Source organism: Phyllostomus discolor, chromosome 3, assembly GCF_004126475.2.
Source record: "Phyllostomus discolor isolate MPI-MPIP mPhyDis1 chromosome 3, mPhyDis1.pri.v3, whole genome shotgun sequence".
In the NCBI taxonomy this organism is placed as follows: Eukaryota; Metazoa; Chordata; class Mammalia; order Chiroptera; family Phyllostomidae; genus Phyllostomus; species Phyllostomus discolor.
In genome coordinates, this window is record NC_040905.2 from 202,355,401 (window position 1) to 202,377,953 (window position 22,553).

General features: G+C 44.7%; 1 protein-coding gene across 2 annotated transcripts in view; it reads right to left on the reverse strand.

The window, feature by feature from the left end:
- Positions 1-22,553, reverse strand: part of BRINP1 (BMP/retinoic acid inducible neural specific 1) — a 378,646-nt gene that overhangs the window by 65,048 nt on the left and 291,045 nt on the right. For both annotated transcript variants that reach the window (XM_036022140.1, XM_028529423.2), the window contains exon 3: positions 2,915-3,105. In XM_036022140.1, the coding sequence (XP_035878033.1) occupies positions 2,915-3,105 (191 nt within the window). The remainder of the gene's footprint in view (positions 1-2,914; positions 3,106-22,553) is intronic.

Below are 22,553 nucleotides of genomic sequence, written 5' to 3' on the forward strand. Positions count from 1 at the left end.
AAGAAAATCACTCACACCAAGCATGTTAGGAGTTGAAGAGATTTCCCTGAAAAGCTGAGGATCCCACGGGTATGTCTCAGTTGTCAGCCCTCCCACTGCCTCCACTTGCTCTTTCTCACTCCATTTCCTTCCACTTCCCTCTCCCTCAGGAGCCATACGAGTACATTTGCTTGCCCCACATGTGACAGTTTACGGATCATCGCTGTTGTCTGAGTATGCCCTTAGGAACTCGCCTGACACCTCAAACAGCTTATCAAAGTGCTTCTCCTAAATAAATATGGTGTTCTTCTCAGGAAAAATTATAGGAATAAAATTTTCTGCACCTCCTTCTATTTAGACTGGAAAACACATATCCAGATAGGGAAAATTAATTTTTCAAGTCTCCCATTCATCCAGTGATGGTAGGGATGGGCTTTAATCCTGAGTCCCTGAGTTCCTTAGCCCCATTAAGTAATAGCAATAATAATATTAATAATAATAATAATAATAGCAATAATACAAAAATTTGTTAGGTGCAAAACACTGCACTGAACACTTAAATAGATTTTTTTTTGTTTATTTTTTAGACAGAGGGGAAGGGAGAGAGAAAGGGAGGAAGAGAAAAACAGATGTGTGAGAAACATCCATCAGTCGCCTCTCCTACACCCCCAACTGGGGACCCGGCCTGCAATGCAGACATGTGCCCTGACCTGGAACCAAACCAGTGACCTTTCCATTCACAGGCTGGTGCTCAATCCACTGAGCCACCCCAGTTAGGACTGCACCAAACACTCTGGATGCATCGTTTTATTTAATCCCCACAATATGAACTAAGTGCTATCATTATTCCTAGTTACACAAGGGAAAACCAAGGCTTAGAGGAAGAGGGACTTGGCAAGGTGACACGAGCCTGGGGAGGAGCAGGAGGCAGGGCTAGAACCTGGGCAATCCAACTCCAGAGCCTGCCCTCTCGTTCACTACAACTTGCCACCTCCCTTCTCTCCCATTGCAAGAAGAAGCCCTTCAAAAATATTCTTCCATGAAAGAATGAATGAATGAGTGAATGAATGAATGAATGAAATGATGACATGGGAAGGACCCCACTGGGTTTCTGGCACATTGTGCTCAATCAACAGTCGATCCTCCCCTGCCCCACCCTCGCTCTCCCACATTGAGCTAACGCCTGGGGTCTGCTGTCCAAAACCAGAGCTCAGTCCAAAGCTTTGCATATTTCAAAATGTTGTGCTGTGGAAACGGGAGGGGAACAAGGCTCTGTGAATAATTCACCACCTTGCCTGGGAGAAATTAAAAATATATTTCCCTGCAAAACAAAGGTCTTAGTTATGTGGGATTTCCAGAGACTCAGACAGAACTCAGCCTCTAATGGAAGAAATGAATTGGTTGCAATAATTTTTTTTTCAGGTAAAATGAGAAGTGAGAGAAGTTCACAGAAAAGCGTACAGGTTAATGCAACACTCAGTGTGGACGTGATTTCATTTTCACGTTACAGGACAATACAACTTATGCAGCATGAGTTAACATTCAAAGTCCGACTTCACCTAACCTCTGACCGGCAGCACACAACAAATGTCTGCTGGCTGGTTGTCCTGGGGAATGGGTGGGTCGGTGCATGAATCAGCTGGTTAAAGACATGACCAGAGCTGAGTCAAAAACTAACGCAGGCTTTGTGGCCTGAAAGACCTAAATTGGATTAAAAAAAAACACACGCAAAACTTAGCTTTGTCACTTACTCGCCATAATGCTTCTGAGTCTCAGCTTTCTTATCTATAACATACAGATAATTCGACTGAACATGCGGTTTTTGAGGACTGAAGGCCATGTGCAGTGCCGACTGTGGGCAAATACTAAATAAGTTGTGGCTATTCTTGTAACAAAGAGTAAATTGGCCACACAATCCACATTCCTCACATCACCAAATTTGTAATCCGATCTTCCTCAAAATACACATACACTGTGTGCTCAGCCAAGAAAGTTTCACACCTGCCTTCCACCTGGGCAACTACTGTCGAGCTAAACAGCTACTTCCTCCCTAAAGTGTGCATGAACCGGTCCAACTTCTGGTGCTCACCCCTCCTCTGAGGCAGAAGATCAGCTGGTATGATGAGTTATACCCCAGCCCACCCAGCCTGCTTCCGTGGATACACCACTCTTGTTTAGCTGCTTCAAGCCATATTTAAAGGCAGCTCTCTGAGTAGGTGGCACGATGCTCAGCCTTTAGTGAACCCCATCACTGTGGCAAACAACTGATAACAGGGGTTGTAGCTTAAAATACAGAACAACGCATGCCTGCAAGACCCATGAGCACTTAAATGCACCAGCCTCCACCATTCCTCCCCTCTTTTGCATTTCCTTACTTCCCTTTTATCCTCCCTTCTTCTCCTTACGCCCTTACGGCCTGACTGGACTTGGTGGGACAGACAGACAAGGCTGAACAGGGTGGAGCAGTGGGTCTGCCTTCCTGCTAACCTATTCCAAGCCCACAGAAGATACAAACGATACTCCCTTTGCAAAATGCTCACCTCAAGTTATGAGTCCCTAAAGCAGACTCACGTGAACAAAAAACATTCTCTAAACAACATCTGAATTGTAATTATTTCCCCAGATTAGACTACATCCCAAAAGGGAATAAGACAATAACCGAATTAAGCACTCCCAACAAACTGAGCTCATTCCGAGACGAAGCCCTGTTTCTATGCGACAGTGAACTGTCAAGTTAGACCGTCCCAGAAAACAGAACCCTCTGCTCTGATAGGATCACAAGGACCAAGACACTTTGGCTTATCCGGCAATATACGCTTTTGAGCGATGTGCCAGGGCAGGGATGTGCATTAACACATCCCCAGGCATCCCACCCTCCCCTCCATCCCAGACCCAAAGTCCCGACAAGGCTCTGGCCCAGTGGCTGCTGACCTACCTCCCAAGGTGGCAGAAATGAGGAGGTGGGTGCCGTACTTTTTGATGATGGTGTCGATGAACTGCTGGGTGGTGGGTCTCCTGCCAAGCAGGCGGATGCTCCTTTGAAACTCCGGCATGAGGGGCACTGGGTGGCGGACCAAGTCTCTCCTCTCGATGGCTGTGTTCCTCACCTTCCAACGGGCAAACTCCCTGGGCAGGAGAGATGAGTGAGACTCTTCGACTTACCACCTCCACCCCAAGCCGAAGGCTACCCAACCATCCCGTCTGAGTATCACATGTAGGTGAGAGGCTGGCTACACTTATGTTCAATATTTGGTAAGTGATACTTAGAGCTGGGGCTCTCAATCTCTTCAGCCAACAAATACTTATTGAACACACTTCTTATTACTGGGATACTTTGGTAAACCAGAGAGACACAGTAGTGTTCTCCGGTTGCTCACAGGTCATCAGGGATACCAAAAATCACTGTTGTTTAGGTGCTTACCCATCTCCCTCACTAGACCACAGGTGGCAAGCACAAGGCCCACGGGCCGAATCTGACCCTCCACCTTGTTGTATCCAGCCCAGCACCTTGTTTCTACCTGGCGGCTGTGCAGAGCTCTCGCTTAACTGTTAAGGGTAGTTACATTCATACGGTCCTAAAATTACATTCGGCCCTCTGAGGACAACTGCGAGGCCGATGTGGCCCCCGGTGAAAATGAGTCTGACACCTCTGCACTAGACTGGAACAATACCATGGAGATGGAATCTTCCCACATACATGGTGCATGTTACGTGGTAGGATTCATAAGGATGCTATCTGGACAAATACATAGATAAGGGAGGAAGGGAAAGAAGGGACAGACAGAGGGAGGCAGGCTATGTGACAATGGACAAGAGCTAAGGCACAAAGCAAATTGAGACCTGTTCTAAAACAACTGCAAAACCAAATAATAAGCCCAGAGCTCAGTTTAATTCAAACAATTAACACGAATTCACTGAGCAACTGCAATTGGGAAGAAATTAAGCTGTGTTCTGAAGACTGTGCGGGGGGATTTCCATTCTTCCTTTCACCAATGATAGAATGGGCCAAGATCAGAGAGCACTGAACTTGGGAGTCCAGCTCAGACAGAATCTCACTCTGGCTCTTGAAAACTATGTGGTGTGACCTTAGGTCGTGCATGCCACGTCTCTTGACCTGCCTTCCCTTCTCTATAAAACCCAACTGGTGTCATCTATTTCCTGTTGCTGGAGCACCGGTTCCATCAAACACAGAGTGTGACCCAAGGGCGTGGACAACAGTGTGAGAACTGACTGTGGGAGTGAGGGGGGGATGGGCAGAGAAGGGCTAAGGGAAAACATTCAGATGATTGTAACAGAATAACAATAAAAAATGATTAAGAAAGAAACCCAGAGTGTGAGAATGCCCTCGGAAACTGCCAGGCACTAATTCCGTGTGAAAGATAGTTTTATAACTTTATTTCCTCACAAATTCCCAGACATGTACATCATTAACGGTTCATGGATAATGAACAGGGAGCATGCACACTGAATACCAGCAGAAATTTAAAGGGCCTTGGCTCAGGCTACCTTTGCTTTCGTAATGACCTCCTTCCTACCAAAGACAAATCTCCCCAGGAACCACCGGCTCTCCAACCTGTCTGAGTTACGAGCTCCAGGTCCCTCGAGAGAAACAGACCAGCCAGGAGGAATGTGAGTTCAGCCTAGATAAATGACGGGAACCAGAGTTTAATGGAAAGGTCTCTCTCTCCCGCCACCAGATGAGAGAGACAAATGAAGGATGGGGCACGGAGCAAGAAGAGGCAGAGCAGGATGGGAATCCCACTGAGACATGCCCAGATAATTCAGCGGTGGAGTCTGACTCCTGACACAGAGGAAACTGGGTCTGAAGAAAGCTTTCACATCAGGACACATTTCCCAGTCTCAGAGCTTATGATCTGTCTGCTCAAGGAATCTCTGTCCATAATTCATAACCTAGTTCAAACTCTGAATAAAGCAGAGCTGAGTACCTCACACATAGGTGCTTCAGTCAATCAGCTGCACTCGGTGACACTTTGCAGGCACAAAGTATCATGTCTATGTAAGGGGGATGGGCATGTCATAGTCTCGTGTCCTTGTCTCATGTCCTTAAGAAGCTTACAGTTTGGCAGGGAAGAGAAATTTCCAATTTATTACAGATCAAGGACTACACGATACAGAAAAAGGAACAGAGACTTCTCAGGTCTCTGGGCACTGCTTCAGAGAGGATGCCAGAGCTGAACTATAGCTCTGAAGTTCACACGGGGCAGATAAATGGAAATATTATTAACACATGCACAACTGGGCACATGGAGAAAAGGGCCTGAGCAGAGTGAGGGAGGGAGATCCATAATGCATTACGGGAAGAGCTGTACAGGACAGGAGGTATGAGCAGAAGGGGGTGTGGAAGGAGAGAAGACAGGGCAAGAGAGTGACCAGATATGGGGAGAGGGTAGTGTGGCGGGTAGCTCGGACACGAACCCCAGGGATCCCAGGCCCCTGGTGTTCACACCCCCATGTAATCCTCTCCTGCTGAGTGTGGGCAGGAGTGGACCCAGCAACCTGCTCCTAAAGAATAGAATCGGAAGCTGATGAAATGTTATTTCATGATTAGGTTCTAAAATATGGCAACTTCTCTCTTTCTCTCTCTCTCTCTCTCTCTCTCTCTCTCTCTCTCTCTGTCTCTCTCTGCCCCGCCCCACACTGCCATTGTGTGAGATGCTCTGTGGAAAGGTCCACGTGGAGAGGAACCGGGGCAGCCTCTGGTCAACAGCATCCGAGGACCTGGGACTCACAAGGAACTGAGTTCTAACCGTAACCCTGGGTATGAGCTGAAAAGCAGGCTTTTCCCACTGCAGCCCTGAAATGACCACAACCTGGCGAGAGAAAGGCACCCAGCTAGGTCACACCCAGTTCCTGACCCACAGAAACTGAAAGATGGTAAATACTGTTGCATTAAACCACCGTTGTGCAGTAATTGGTTACTCAGCATTGGATGACCAACGAAAGGCAAAGAGAATCATCAGCTATTTCTGAGCAAAAGGAGTCTTTCCTCATCAGACTGTCCCAGAAATTTATTAAATTATATGCATATTAGTTATGGAATTATATATATATGTATACTTAGAAACATACATATATTTCATAGACATATGTAGTATAATAGATCAATATATACTTTTATATGTTATATATTATAATTATACCACTATATTACATATGTATTATTTTTACTTATAACTTATGACCTTGGGCTACAGTTTTTTTATGTGACTATGTCTCCACTCCTCAAAACGAACGCACCGAGAAGTTAAGTAACATCAAAAGTCATACAACCAGTTAGGGGTAGAGCTAAAAGTAGAAAACTGGTATGCTGATTCTTAAATCACTCTTTTCATGTAGATACTGAGAGGTAGAATATAAAAAACGTCGTGGACCCAGTACTGATACAAGGAAACGATGCCACTCCCACCACCAAATGATGAGCCCATGACACAATTCCTGTTTGTCTGTTTGTTTGTTTGTTCATTCGAACAGCCTCCCTAGTCTTCCTGATGCTCACCAGCTCCACCCCCAGGGCCTGCTGTCCCGGTTGCTTCCTCAAAAAGACTAGGGAAGCTGATGCTGGGTCCCCGGCTCCTCCCCAGCAGGGAGGGTGCAAGGCCTGAGAGAAGGGCTGCATGTGGCCGGCTGAGCACAGCGCTGGGCTCTTGGGAAGAGCTCAGTCACTGGGGCGTGTTATCACGAAGCACTGGCCCTGAGCCAGGCACCGAATGTTCAACAGAATGAACAGAGTTCCCAATCCTAAGGAATTCCATCGTACTGGGAGAAAGTGGACGTTTAGGAAAGCTGTTTGGCTTTGGTGTGCTATTTGCAGTGGTCATTTTAGTCACCAAGCGATCAGACAGGAGGGTCCTTGACAGAGTCTGGAAGGGGGCTGGGGTGGGAGTAGAGATGTCAAAGAATTCTCCTGTACAAGTAGAATCTTGAAGGGAATGTAGGATCGGGGCAAGAATGTTTCAGGAAGAAAAAGCTGCATGTGCAAAAATGGAGAAGAATGAGAAAAGATAAGGCAGTTGGAGAGTGAGGGATGCATATGATGGACAGCATTCATGTGTGTGTGCATGTGTGTGCATGTTCATGGATTATAAAATGATAAGAGGAAGCTCTGGCTGGTATGGCTCAGTGGACTGAGTGCCAGCCTGCGACCCAAAGGGTCGCAGGTTCAATTCCCAGTCAGCGCACATGCCTGGGTTGCAGGCCAGGACCCCAGTAGGTAGGGAGCCCACGACATGCAACCACACATTGATGTTTCTCTCCCTATCTTTCTCTCTCCCTTCCCCTCTCTCTAAAAATAAACAAATAAAATGTTTTTTAAAAATGATAAGAGAAAGAGGCAGACAGGTTTTCAGAAATCACAGGACAAAGGGCTTTGTGTGCCAAACTTTGTTATGACATTTCAGTCTATAAACTCTGTTCTTATTGGCCAAAAATCCAGACTAAAAACTTTCAAATAATGGGTTCATGGAACTCTGTGACTGTCATAGGGATATTAGAGCAAAGACTGTAATAGTCACAGAATTCTACAATTTTATACTCTCTACCAAAATATACCTATGCTTAAGGGCTTTATGGTATCCAGATCTATTCAGAAATAGGATTAAACAACATTAGAATTGAAACCATTGATTTGTGTTTTCGATATTGGGGCACCTACCATTCTTCCAGATCTGAGGATGCAGCAGGGAACGAATTGAAGTCCTGCTCGCAAGGAGTGTGCATGCCAGTGAGTGTGGACAGACACCAGAGACAAATGTGGGACATCGGAGGGAGGCACACGTTATGAAGACCAGCAAAGCAGAGGAAGGAGGCTGGGATATCCAGGGGAGGGTTTATACAGATGGCCAGAAAAAGCCTTCCTGATCTGATGGCATCTGAGGAGAGACTTGAAGGAGATGGACAAGAGACCATGGAGCCACTGGGCAGAAGAGTGATCTAGGAGGAAGGAACAGCAGGTGCCAAGGTCCTGACATAGAAATGAGTTCCCTAGGTTTGAGGGACATCAAGGAGGCAGGTCTAGGTGAGTAGAGGACATAAGATGAAAGAAAGGGTGAGAGAGAAAAATCCCTCAAAATACAGAATCAAAAGATCTCCACAGGCTATGTTAGATTTGGTAACAATTTTATGTTTTTAAATTCTAAATAATATAGAAAGTCAAAAGGAGGTTTTATTTTTTAAGTATATTTTATTGATTATGCTACTTTGGTTGTCCCATTTTTCTTCCCCTTTCTCCCTTTCTGCCCAGTACCCCCATTCCTTCCAGCATCGCCCCTTAATTCATGTTTGTGGGTCATACATAATAAGTTCTTTGGCTTCTCCATTTCCCATACTATTCTCAATCTCCCTCTGTCTATTTTCTACCTACCATTTATGCTTCTTATCCCCTGTACCCTTTCCCCCACTGTCCCACCTCCCCCTCCCTGCTGATAACCTTCCATGTGATCTCTAATTCTGCGATTCTGTTCCTGTTTTAGTTGTTTGCTTAGTTTATTTTTGTTTTTGATTTTTTAGGTTCGGTTTTTGATAGTTGTGCATTTGTTATTTTACTGTTCATAGTTTTGATCTTTTTCTTAGATAAGTCCCTTTGACATTTCATATAATAAGGGCTTGGTGATGATGAACTCCTTTAACTTTACTTTATCTGGGAAGCACTTTATCTGCCCTTCCATACTAAATGATAGCTTTGCTGGATAGAGTAATCTTGGATGTAGGTCCTTGCTTTTCATGACTTTGAATATTTCCTGCCAGCCCCTTCTTGCCTGCAGTGTTTCTTTTGAGAAATCGGCTGATAGCCTTATGGGAACTCCTTTGTAGGTAACTCTCTTCTTTTCTCTTGCTGCTTTGAAGATTCTCTCTTTATCTTTAATATTGAGCAATGACCCAATCTGACATATATTCTAAAAGAGGAGCAGACAATTTTTTTTCTGTTAAGGGCCATATAGTAAATATTTTGGCTTTGCTACCATAAACAACACATAAACAAGCGAGTGTGGCTGTGCTCCAGTGAAACTGTGTTTGCAAAAGCAGATGGCAGGCTGGATTCAGCCCATAGGGAGTATGACCCCTGTTCTAAAAGCATCCCTGACTCCTTTCACAGAAGCCCTCAAATTTAACTCACTTGGCTCATGGATAGGAAAACTGAATTTCAAAGACATTCAGTGATCTGCCCAAGATCACACAGCAAATGGCTGGCAGGGCTGAAATCAGAGCCTGGTTCATGACTTCAAATATAGTGGCTTTTCGAATGCAACATACCACCTTTAAAAAATAAAAAGTTAAAAAATAAGTCAAAAATAAGAGAGTAAGAAAGCCTTGCTTGTCCTGTTGCCTAACTGCTCTGCTGGCCCAGGAACAATTCCATGTAAGTTCTCAGGAAATGGAACACAACATAAAATACATCTTGCCTTCTGAGCCCACAGAGCAAGTCAATTCCCCTTGGAGGAGAAGGCAGAACACACAAAGGCACAGGATCCGTGGAATGCGCTTACGCCCAATTAAGCCTCCCAGCAGGACAGGCAAACCAATTAGACTGAGATTAAAAAAGGATCTTGGATGGGAGGCACAGGGTGGCTGCGGCAGGGCCCATCCCACTGAGGGAGCAGAAGACGGGAGGCTGGTGACCACAGTGGCAAAGGCTGCATGAAGACTGGGGCCAGGGGGCAGGATTTAAGATAAGGTTGGAAACAAAAATCAAGTCCAAAGCTTAGCATTGACTTTGTAGAGATGCTCACTCATCCTCTTTATTGACCCTCTGCTCTCCCACACACACCCACACACACCCATTCAATGACAGGTGGAGCATGAGGTGGCGCTGAGGCAGGAAAGATGGCAAGACAGGCAGGAGCGCTGGCTCTGTGCCCTCTGGAAGGTGTTTGCTCTCCTGGGAAATAAGATGATGTATTAGATGATCCTCAGCTCTGTATCTCTCAGCCTGGGCTCTGGAGGTAGAAGAAACCTTGTGCTAAGTGAGATAAGCCAGTCAGAGAAAGACAAGTACCATATGATTTCACTCATATGTGGTATCTAATGAACAAGCTGAACTAATAAGCAAAATACAGACAGACTCACAGGCGGAGAGCAAGATTACAGCTAAGGGGGGTGAACCGGGGGAGGGATTGAGCAAAAAGGAAAAAGGACTCAGGGACATGGACAAAAGGATGGAGATTGCAGGGGGTGGGGGGAGGAGAGGAGGGTATAAGGGGATTAAATGATAATGGAAGGAAACACAATGAAATAAAAAAGAAATCTTGAGTTAAAACCTGACTGCTACCGATTAGCTACAAGATAGTGGACAAGTTTGCTTACAGTCTATAAAATGTAGATGTAATCCAGGGGAAGCATAACTACCTTAGAGGGATGGGTTTAGGACTGTATGAATTCATGAAGTGCAGTCAGTACCTAGGACATAATGAGCCCTCGGTCACATGTTAGCATGAAGTTATGATCAATATTATCATTGCTGCTATGCTTATGCAAAAGGCTGCAAACAAGAAGTTGGGTGATGGTGTGTGGATGGTAGGATCAGAGAGGAAAGAAAACAATCATGATCTTTTCAATGTCATCGGTAGGTAGAGCTTTTGGGATGGGTGGGATGTGAATGTTGTGATGTATGTTAAAAGTAGTGAGTCCAAATTCAATAAATTCTTTCCAAATCTGCCTCGCTTATATGCCATGAAGACCAAAACCAAGTTATCTCCTCAGACTGAATTAAACAAAGTAATGGTTGGAAAGCTTTGTAAATTGCAACAGGGTACAAAAAATTGTAAGCTGCTGTCAGTATTATTTTTTATTATTATTTGCATAAGGCACATTTATAATGATGTTTCTTTTTTAAAAAAGATTTTATTTTATTTATTTTTAGAGATAGAAGGGAGGGAGAGAGAAAAACATCAATGTGGGGTTGCTGGGGGTCATGGCCTGCAACCCAGGCATGTACCCCGATATAATGATGCTTCTATTGTTTAAATTTTTCTTTTTTGTTTTCTCATGTAAAATAGGGGGGGTGACAATTTCTACTTCTTAGGGCCCTGAGGAGAGCAGTAAGTGCTGGATATACATGAGCTCCCTCCACTGCCTTGTAGATCATTGAGGCTCCTAATTACATGTGACAAAGTGAAGGGTTGCTTTCCTCTTCTTTAAAGAGTATGTTTTGCAGCTTGTTTTTTTTTTAATTAAATCTGATCTCATAAAAGAAATAAGTGCAGGTGGTTTGCAAAAACACATATACCATATAGACTTAATATAAAACTGGAAGAATAAAGAGAAATTCTAAATGTTGGGTTAAGACTGGCATGCAAAATTAATTCTATAAAGTCCTGAACACTTGATAGAAATGGACTACAAATGTCTCCGAGCTTCCTTGCAGCCAATGGAAAAAGGGACTTCCATCCAAAAGAGCCGTACAGTCAAGAAAGTAACAGAGCAGCTGTTTTTCACAGTTGTAGGAGAAACGCAGATTTCCTAGATGCTACAAGAGGACAAGAATCTTCCATGGTTTCAAATAAAGAAATGGATGGAATGGCTGCTGGTAAGGGATGTCTTCAACAATACCCCAGTGTTTGACTGGCTCACTATAGCCTAATGCATATGCCAAAGCACCATTCAGTAAAGCAATTCCATGAGAGTCAGACGTATTACAGTCGAAATGTGTAGCTCTCTAGTGGTCTGATTTAATCCAAGGGTACATTTTAGAACGGTTTATAGACACTATGCCCCAATAAATGTTCACTGAAAGCACGACTGATTGTGGTTACAGGGTGTCTGCATGTGTTTCCTCCGGGGTGGCTCATCCCATTGGCTGCATGAACTAATCTTTCGGGAATGGAATAAAAACAGGCCTCTGCGTATGCAGTGCTGGGGGGCGGGGCCCCTGGGACCACCAGTGATACTGTTAGAGGCAAATTACCCCCAGAGATGAACGAAGGGAATCGCAGAGGAGGCTAATGGGGAACGGGGAGAGAGAGAGAGAGAGAGAGGGAGGGAGAGAGAGGACATTTCTCTTGTCTGCTGTTCCCAGTCTCTCCCCACATGACCCCTATTCAGCTCAGGGAAAAGTGAACCCAAGGGCGTATGTGAAGTGGAAATGATGCATCTTAACAAGTAGGGTGTCTGCAACACGTCTCCCGCCTGACTCCATGCCCCGGAATGTAAGTGAGAGTCAAGTGGAGCTCTGGGGCACTGTGGTCCCAGAGGGATGAGCAGAAGAAAAGCAGAAAGAAACCCTCTGACCCATGCCTATAAATAGTTTTATTTTAATCACAAGACATTGGCTTAACATTAGAGAATAAAATAATCCTTGCTTATAATATATATATATATATGTAAGCTTTTCCATTTTCCAAAGCGTGTTCACTTAAATAATAGCACTTTTATGCTTACCCCAAACCCAGGGGCAGTTCTGAAAGCTCTTATGAGAATAAAAGTCCGAGAAATGGGGGCAACTAATCCAGGGGAAGCATCTTAAAGTGGAGCTACCTGCTTCTTATTGAGTAGAGACTTGAGAGGGAAAAATAGAAACCAAACAAGCACACTTGGAATTACTCAACTTTTGTATAATGGATCATCTGCAGAAAAGCAAATGGGATTCTTCATGGAGCACCATCACCGAGGACAGGAGCCACCGTGAGGCTCACGGCAGTTCATCTGGGGAAAGCAGCTTAGAATATGCTTGCTTGCTTTTCCCTGGAGCGGCCAGAGTTTCCTGAGATGGCCCCAGTCAGCTGACTGCCTCGCTGCCTTGCCATATGGAACCCCGCCATCAGATGGAAGGGCTTGGGAGTGATCATCCAAGGACATCACAGCCACTTCACAAGTAAGGAAACTGAGGCCCAGAGAGGAAAAGGGACTTGCCCAAGGCCATGGCACCATCAGTGGTAAGAGGGGCTAGAATCTGGGTTTCTGACCTCAGATCCCATGTTCTCTATCCCAATCCACTGTCCTGTCCTATTCTCTTGATTTTGTGGGGTCTGGAGTACACTGAGTCCTTTACAAAGCTCTGCCATCATATTCAGTATCTTCCTGTCAACCTGGAAGATGGGGAGTATTGCTATCTGCATCAGGTGTGGAGGAAACAGGCCCGGACCCATGAAGGCCACGTGGCAAACCCAGGGCAGAGCTGGGCCAGACACTCGGAATGCAGGATTCTCTGCCGGGCTCTTCCCTGCCTCTTACTGCTCCCTCCTCCTCCTCTGCCCACTCTAGCCACATGTCACCAGTTGAGGGACGACAGGTGTCAACTCTCCCAAACCACCTTTCCAGGAACTCTCCTGTGCTCTGCAGGAGAACGATAATACCTATGATATCAAAGGGAAGGAAATGCGCATTCCCTGAGCATCCGAAAAAGAGACACTCAGCAGGTCCTTCCCCAAAGACGTGGCACTGTGGAGGGACTCAAACTAAAGTTGGAAAGGCCTGGCTTTGAGTCCTAGCAGAAAGATGCTCATCAGCTGAGTGATCCTTTGCAGATTGCTCAGCCTCTCTGAGCCTCTTTATCAGTGCAACAGGAATCCGAGTTCTTACCTTGCAGGGTTGCAGGGAGGAGTAAGCATAATGAATGCAATTAATCTGGCAGTAGTAGCTACTCAATAAATGTTTGCTATTTATCCTTTGGCAAGGCATTCTAGAAGGGGAATTTGTAGCATAAAGCATAACTTTTAATGGATATTTTAAATGATCTTAATATGCCCATGGGCTCCAGGGATTACACAAACAGCATATAAATAAAATATTTAAAATTCTGTTTACTGGATTTGTCTCTCTGCTTATTTCCAAAGCATCTATTGTGAAAGCATGACTCATGACTAAATATAGATTAATAAAAGTTTGGAGCAGCAATTATTTTCCAATTATCATAAATCCCATTAAACACTGCAATTATGTGAATTTTGCTTTTTCAGATCACAAAATTTGAGAGCTCCAAGGTACCACAGAGAACGTCTTCCCACCGCCTTCAGACCTCAGATGGACCGTGGAGACTCTGAGAGGGCTGCTGATGTTCCCGGGGACACTTACCCATTTTAAACCCAGTTCACGCACACCCAGAACTCTGCCCACTTTCCCTTGCTTCGGTGCATCTTTTTAGGAGACAAATGAACACCTTCCCCGGGAAGCAATACTACATTTAAGCGCCAATGCTTTCTTGTTAAATACTTTAGAATTAACCAGTGTGCCGCTATCTCAGAGCCTCCCCAACATTCACACTCCTACTTAGATTCTCTTGTTTCCCTATGGAGAAAGCTCCCTTATTCCTGCTCTATACTAGCTCAGAAATATCTTTGCCTTCAACTCATTCAATACACATTGACTGACTTATTGGTCCTACGTCAAAAGGTGGGGATCTAAAGCCATCCTTTACCTAAATGTATCAAAATCCTTAAAAACGATTTAACTCAGGGGTTGCCAAACCATTGCTTACAGACCAAATTTGTTCCACTGTCTGCACTGTGATCACGTTTTTATTGGCACACAGTCACATGTGTTTGTTTCTGCATTGGCTGGGGCTGCTTTGACACTACCGTGGCAGGGAGGAAGAGCTACAACAAAGACCATAGGGCCTGCAAAGTCTAAAATACGTACTAGCTGGGCCATTACGGAGAAAGTTTACTGACCCTGATTTATCCCATTGACCTAGTCAGTCAAATAATGTATTTTAAGGGAATAATCAAGGATGTTGCCAGTTCAAAGATTATAGATTGAACTACTCAAAGAGTAGATCAGTAAATTCTAAGTGTTTTTTTTAACAAAAAGACTTCCTTGCCCTAAAAATATTTGAACACTACTGGGCCAACTCCAGTTAGAAAACGAGGGCATTTTCCTATAGAGTCTGCTTGGAGCACCTTTGAACCTAAGTAAAATCACTTGTTCAAGTATAAATTAGAAGGAACCGATCCAAAATGCCGGAATCACACCTGATTATGAAAATAAACATGTTTCAAGTGGAATTTATGATTTGATGATTAAACACAGTAATTGATTTAATATATGCAATGATGAAAAAATACCATCTGGGGCGCCTCAGGCATTTTCGGAGGTATTTGATTGCTCAACCACCACGGGAAGAAGAAAGATAGCACCAATTTTCCATTACAACCTGATGAGCTGTGATTCCACGAAAACATGGCTCCAAGGGCTAGAATGAGGATGCTGGGAGGTACCGACAGAAAGGCCTAGCACCATTTAATAAAGCAAGCTCTTCCTGACTGTCAGAGCCAATGAGACTAGAGCAGGACGCCCTGGGAAGTGGAGAGGCTCCTGAAGATACGGAAGGGGAATTTGAATAACTGATTGACAGAGATGCTTATGGGGGAAATTCCGAATCTGCCTGGTTGTTGGAAAGTGTGGCTGTTGTTGTATGTATTGACCAGGAAAACCAATGAGTTCTAGGAAAGAAAGATGTGTATGGAACATTAGGAGCTAGCTTCTGAGTGCCCGGGTGAACTAGAAATGTTTCAGTCAGGAACTCGTAATTGCAACCACGGACAGGTACATTGGTTTTAAATAGGCAGCGCCAGGATGCTGGATGACCGTTATGGGAGAGATTAGCTACTTATCTGTTTTTAGCTCTGGAGATGATACTCCAAAACCCATTGAGAGGTATCAGCCCCCTGGATGGTCCTACCACTTCTGCCAGATTATGAATTTTAATTCTATCCCTTCTCCTACAGCACATAATAAGGGCTCCTCTCCATCAAATGGTCTTCCAATTCCTCCCTTTGAGTGTCCCCACAGATGACTAGCAAATGTTATTATTCTTGAGCATAAAGGCATTTCAGTGGCCACATCCTATGAAAGCCTGGCAACTACTCTTCTGCAAACTCTTTCAGTATTTTCCATTTAATACCGACCCCTCTCTGCCATATGTTTATGCTTATCCACCTAAATCCATAGATTCAGTCACAGATTATATCTATTTCCCAACATTGGACATGCCTGATTCTTCAGGTCCATGCTCCTAAGCATAAATGCATATTGGCCACCTAACATGGGCCAGCTGCTTTGCATTAACATTCACAAGTGCCCTGGAAGGTGGCTATACTCATCCCCATCTTACATATGAAGAAACTCAAGCGTAAGGGCACAGCAGATTTAACTCTCTCTATTACACTAAGGGCACACCAGAGTTGACTTACGATGACTTTCCACCCGAGATTCTGTCTAGCAAGCTAATTGCCTATGAAGAACCTCCAGTCCATGAATATATATGAACTGTTCTTAAACTACTTTGTATTTCTTATTTACCTCTTGCATTTTTGGCAAAGTGCTGCCAATATTTTGTCCTCCTAAAAGGCTGATGTTGGGTCTATAGGAAGAGGCCCTGAACTTCGAGCAAAGGCATCATAAATCCACCGCCTACTTTACCGGGATAAGCGGCACTACCTTCGAGAAAAATTCTGTTTGTATTTCACTTTTCCCATCTGTAAAATGGACAGCTGGACTGGCTTAGCGGGCTTCAAATTCTTGTTTAGATAGGAAACATTTGATTCCTCCATTCACTATTTTAAATAACTATTTTTGTTTGTTTCTTTTGAAGCATCTACCATGATTCTGTCTCTACGTTAGATAGTAGGCGACAAAAGTGACCAGTATGGACAAAGAACTAGCATTTTTCTGGGGAAAACACAAATAAGAATATTCCAATAAATATTTTTGTAAAATCAGTCTAGTCGACATGAGTAGGACTTCTCTGGGTGAGGGGGTGATTGCAGAACCCCGTCCGTCCCCTTACTGCCCTGTGCTCGGGCCCAATCAGAGTAGGACTCTACCTGCACTGTGTGAAACAAAGCCCACAGACCACCTTCATCAGACTTGGGAGGAAACCCCTGTTAAAACACAGACACGAGAGCTCACTCAAACAGCAAATCAGGGTCTCTGTCTCTGCCTTTTGAACCAGATTGCGACCGATGCTTCTACAGAGTAAAATTGAGACCCTCGGGACTGATGGGACACTTGTGCCTCCCCTGATTTGGACAATCTCCTCCTGCATCCTCTCCTAGTAAATTCCTTCCCAACCTACTGAACCTCAGCCGGAAGTCACTGCTACAGGAAACTGTCACCAACTCCCCCGGCAAGCTCAAGGACCCCAAACCCCTGAACACAGTTAGCAATTACGTTCTTGTGTGATGATTTTATTGTCATCCCCTCCACCTGACAGTACCCTCCATGGGCAAGGACTGCGTCTATTTTGCTCAGCTCCGGTAAATTCCTGGAACTTATAAAGTCCCCAGTAAATAATTATTAAATAAATCAAGGCAGCACGAGTGAGTTTATGGATAGATGTGCCCTCTCCGGCATTAAGAAACTCATGTTTTTAGATGGCCCTACCCCCAACAATCAGATTGTTTCACTACCAATACTCAGCCCCTGGAATATGGCGAGTTACCCTGGGACTGTATTTCCAAACTCCCCAAGCCTCCAGCGAATTCCTGTTTCTATACATGACTGCACCATGTTCCATGTGTAGACAAAGGTGGCAATTTAAGCCTCAGGGGTGAGAAATTTTGGAATTAATCCTTGACAGCCCAGTGCTTTCATTTTCCCCTTTTCTAATCAGTAGCACATCTAATAAGTCCAAAAATATGCAGGGAAGGATTCTTATGGGATTAAAAAAAACCAAGGTTCTTAGCCAAGACACAGGGAGGTGCAAATGCCACCCACCTGGTTCCTTCGTTCCACAGTGACAACCCTACAATTGTCCTCAGTATTATAGCCAGAATTCTATTCTCAGAGTAGGGCTTAGCTGACAACACCTCCTCCACCTTGTTCGGAAGCCAACAACGAGTCCCCACTGTCCGCACAGTTCCTGTTCCATATTCCCCATGGCCAGAGCTGAACTTTAATAAATCTCGGGCTCCTTTCTCCATTACCTGACTCCAGTCAAACTGAACTGCTCCGTGGACTGATGCATAACAATCAGCACCTCCTACCTTCGCCTTTGCCTCCCATTTTTATGAATTTTCAGAGACTTGCCAATACCTGAAATAGAGCCCAAAGCGCTTCGTTCTGAGTGCATTGCCTTCTGTGACCTGTCCTGCCCAGGACCGTCCAGCTTCTTTGTGACACCCGATCTCTCCCCTGGCCCAGGCACGTACACAGCTTGTTTGTTTTTTACTGTTTTCTTGAGCTCCATCAAGTGTACAAACCCACTCTGACCTCCAGGCTTTCCTACCTGTGAGAAGAACTCCCCCGCTTCTGCCGGTTTATTCTTCCTCACCAATAGCACTTTGCACTTCCCCAGTTAAAGTGTGTCTGACCCTGCACCAAAATGGTCTGTTCACTGCTTTCTGTCACTGCCCCATGATGCATTCTGCATGAGAATAAAAAAAGGTAGCTTGCTCAGGGTACTCTCAGCACCTAGCCGAAGGCCTGGCGTAGAGGAGGTTCTGAAATATCTGAGGAAAGAGCAACCATGTCGCTGTCATGCTCAGTTGGCTCCATGACTTCTCGTGTATTCATTCATTCCACCAAATGCTGAGCCCCTACGGTGTTCAGGGCGGTCTTCTAAAGGAAGTAGATACAGCAGTGAAAAGCACAAACTGTGGCTCGAGTCAAGCTTTTATTGTAGGAGGAGAGCCAGTCAATAAACAAACGAATGACTATGTAATGAAATGCCAGACAATGCTAAGTCGCATGGAAAAAAATATATTAAAAAAGGAAGAGGATAGAGGGATGAAGAGGGTTCCTTTTTACATGGGGCAGCAGAAGCTTTCCCAGTGAGGAGAAACATGACTGTAGACCTGAATGAGATAAAGGAGACTTGGATATGTTCCAGGAAAAAAGAAAAGCAACTTTGAGATGTCCAATTCTGTGAGTAAACAGTCTATGAACAATGACAAGAAGGTCAGTTTGAAGAGGTAGGGAGAAGTAAGTGGCAGAATCTATATGCAGTGGGTGCTGGTGAACCATGATGAGGACCGTAGGTTTTACGTGCGGTGAAAAGCCACTGGAGGAGCCTGGGACAGGTGACAGAATTTGAGCTGGGTTTCAGATCACTCTGGTTGCTTTGTGGGGAAGAGCTGAAGGTGGGGATAGGACCCCGGTGAAAGCCAGGACGGCACCAGGTGGCCACTGCAGTGGTCCAGATGGAAGCAACGGTGGCCTGGATTAGGGTGGCGGTGGTCAAGATGGCAATAATACTGTGGACGTATGTTATAAGTGAAACGTATAGGATTTGCTGGTGTGAGATGTGGAAGTCAGAGAAGAATCTTGAATGCTTTGGGCCTGGGGCGCAAAAACTGCATCAATTAGGATGCCATTGAACAAAACTGGAAACATTGGTAGAGGAGCACATTCAGAAGGAAAAACCAAGAATTCAAACTGTGATAAGGCACAGTTAAGAAGGTTATTAAATAATTGGGTATATGAGTCTGGAGTTCGGGGGAGAGGTTTAAGCTGCGGGTATAAACGTGAATAATCAGGATAGAGCCTATAAGGCCACGAGAATAGATGAGAATCGATGAGATCATCAAAACGTGGTGTGTGTTGGTAAGAGGTCCAAGGACAGAGACACCGGTGCTCCAACGTATAGAAACTGAAAAGAGAAGAATCCAGCAAAGGCACCAAGGAGGTGATAAGGAGACTCAATGAAAGAGGGGTTGACTCTTAATTCATGTAAAACCAAAACTCCCTATCATGGCCTATATGAACTGAGCTCTGTATGCCTCTCCCGCTTCATCTTCTCCCCTTCTTCCCCCATTAAATGCACCCCAGCCACGGTGGCCTTGTTCAGTCTTCAAATAGGCTCAGTTGCCTTGGCGTCCAGGGCCATCGTGGCCTGCAGGGGGTGCTCTTCCCTCAGATCTCCGCGATGCTGGCCCCTCATCATTCAGAACGCTAGGTCACCAGCTCAGAGAGGCAGCCTCTGACCAACAAAACTAAACTAGACCCCATCCCATTATCCAGATTTTCATTTACTTAGAACAATTGTGTCACTATCTGCAATAATTGTAGCCATTTGTTTACATTTTAGTATCTTTCTCCATATACTCTCCAGGCCTCAGCCCCTTCTCCCACTACAACAAACTTCAGGAGACCAAAAACATTGCCTTATTCATGGGATGACTTGTTGCATGAGCCTATTAACTGTGCCCAGCACTTAGTAGGTGCTCAGCAAGGATTTGTTGAACACATGAATGAATTCACCTGTCCAAATCCAACACATCAAGACCAAACTAAAATCCTACTTTATAATATGGAAGCTTCCCTAACCCCTCCCCCTCAAAGCAACATATGAGACCAACAACGGCATCTGGCAGAAAGAGGACAGGCCTGGAAATGAAGACAGAATGGGGTTCAAGTCTCAACACTGCTTCTAACCAGCTGGGTGGCTCTGTTTTTCTGGGCTTGTTTCCTGCACAGTGGGGATTGTAAAGATCCTTCCCCCACAGGCTTCCTGTTGGACAAAATGTATGTAAAGACTTGGCCACATACAGGTGATCATTAAAGGTAGTATCTTCTAATCATTATCCCTCCCTCCTCTGCATCCCCAGGCAGGCACCTGAACCTCTCATGACCCTGGAATACAATGCTTGTATATGTGGGGTTTGACCCCATCAAGCATTTGTGAAATTATCAATACCAGTGCAGTGACTTGCAATTTCCGAATTCCTTGCAAATGCTTATAGAATGAATCGCCTTCCCCTTCCCCGGGGGCATAGAGCATTTTTAGCCCGAGTTTCTCCGCTTCCTTTTCACTAGTGTCTCATCCCCTTCAGTGCTTCACTGGGACTATGGGACTTTGCCCATAGAATCCCCTGCTGGTCACTCCTGCTTCGTGGTTTCTTTCTTCTTTTCCCCTTCCTTTTTCAAGCTAACATCTATACAATGTCTTCCAGCTTGCAAAGCACATTTCAAACGCCTCAGTTTAATCCTCAAGCTGCCCTATGTGTAGACATTTTTATTTCATCCATTTTTAAAATGTGGAAACTAAAGCTCTATAGGCAACGTAATCCAGGTGCATGTGGCCTTAAATTCTCTGCTCTCTCCCCTTTGCCACACCATTCATTAATTCACTGAATTTTTCATTCATCCATTTGTGCATATACCCACTCAGTAAATACTGATGAAGCACCAGATACTATTCTGAGCACTTGAGATATACGAGGGGGGAACCAAAAACACCTGGAATTTATTTATAAAAAGTTGTGTATTTATTCTTACATATTTAAACTTCAGTCACCTTCAAAGTACTCTCCATTTGATGCAACACACCTATTGAGACCTTTTTTCCCACTGCTCAAAACAGTGTTTGAACTCATAGATTTTGATGCCTTTTAGTGCTTCTTCCATTTTTTGTTTTACCTCTTCCACATCAGCAAAACGTTTCCTTTTGGGGACATTTTTCATTCAGAGAAACAAACAAAAAAAGTTAACAGAGCGAGAGTAGGTGAACAGGGAGGGTGGGGCACAAAGGCCATGCCGTTTTTGGTCAAAAACTGCTGAACACTCAGTGCGATGTGGACAGGTGTGCTCATAAATCACCCATCACAAAATGGACAAATGCATTGAAAGAATCTTCAAAACAAATTCACTGAAGCCAAACGCAGCCTCTCACAGCAACACCAGCTGGTACACTCATAGAGTTGGGTTCCTAGAACACTCACCCAGCAGGGGAAGCCTGTACTATACGGGGATCTACCCTCTAGAAGTTAATTCCATTTTGCGGGGGTTTCCTGCTCATATTAATGAACAGAACAGTCACAGATGAGAAACTTCTCTTCTAGTGAGAGATGACAGACAAAAGATAATGAATGTTTTAAGCAAGTAAAATACTAAGTGATAAGAAGTACAGAAAAAAAGGAAAGTAGAGCAGGGTAAGGGAGACTGGACGTGCTGGTGGAAGGGGTGCAATTTCACACAAGATGGCCAGGGGTCAGTGAGTCACTGAGAAAAGACATGAAAGAGGTGGTTAGTGAGCTGTGTATACTGGCACCTGGTAGAAGAGCTTCCCAATCAGAGGAAACACCAGGACTCCTGGTGACAAGACAGCAGTGGCCGGGGGGGGGGGGGGGGGGGCAGGAGTAGTAGGAGGGAATGTCACAGAGAAAACAGGGGTCTAACCTAGTGCAAGACCTTCCTGACCACAGTGAGGATGTTGGTTTTTATTATGAAATAAATGAGGAGCAGTTGCAGGGCAATGAGCTAAATAAGTGACATGATCGAACTCATGTTTTGCAAAGATCACTCCATGTAGAGACTAGAATGGAGAGGAGCAGAAGTGGTAAAACTATATAGGAGGCTTCTGCCATAATCCAGCACAGCAGCATGACCCAGGGGAGTAACAGGAGAGGGGAGGAGGCGTGGTCAGATTCTGGTCTGGTGTTTTTGAAGAGGAAAAATATAGAATTCCCTGATGAGGGGTGTGAAAGGACAAGGAAAATCAAGGAAGAATAAAAAGGTTTTTAGCTTGAGCAACTGGAAATGTAGGTCGTCCATTAAGTGAGACAGGAAAGCCACAGGCAGTGGGGATTTGGCAGGCAGTAGGGTAGGGCAATCAGAAGTACAGGTTTGGATACGATACATTAGAGATGTCCACCTGACAGTTGGGCAAGAAGTCCAGTGTGCAG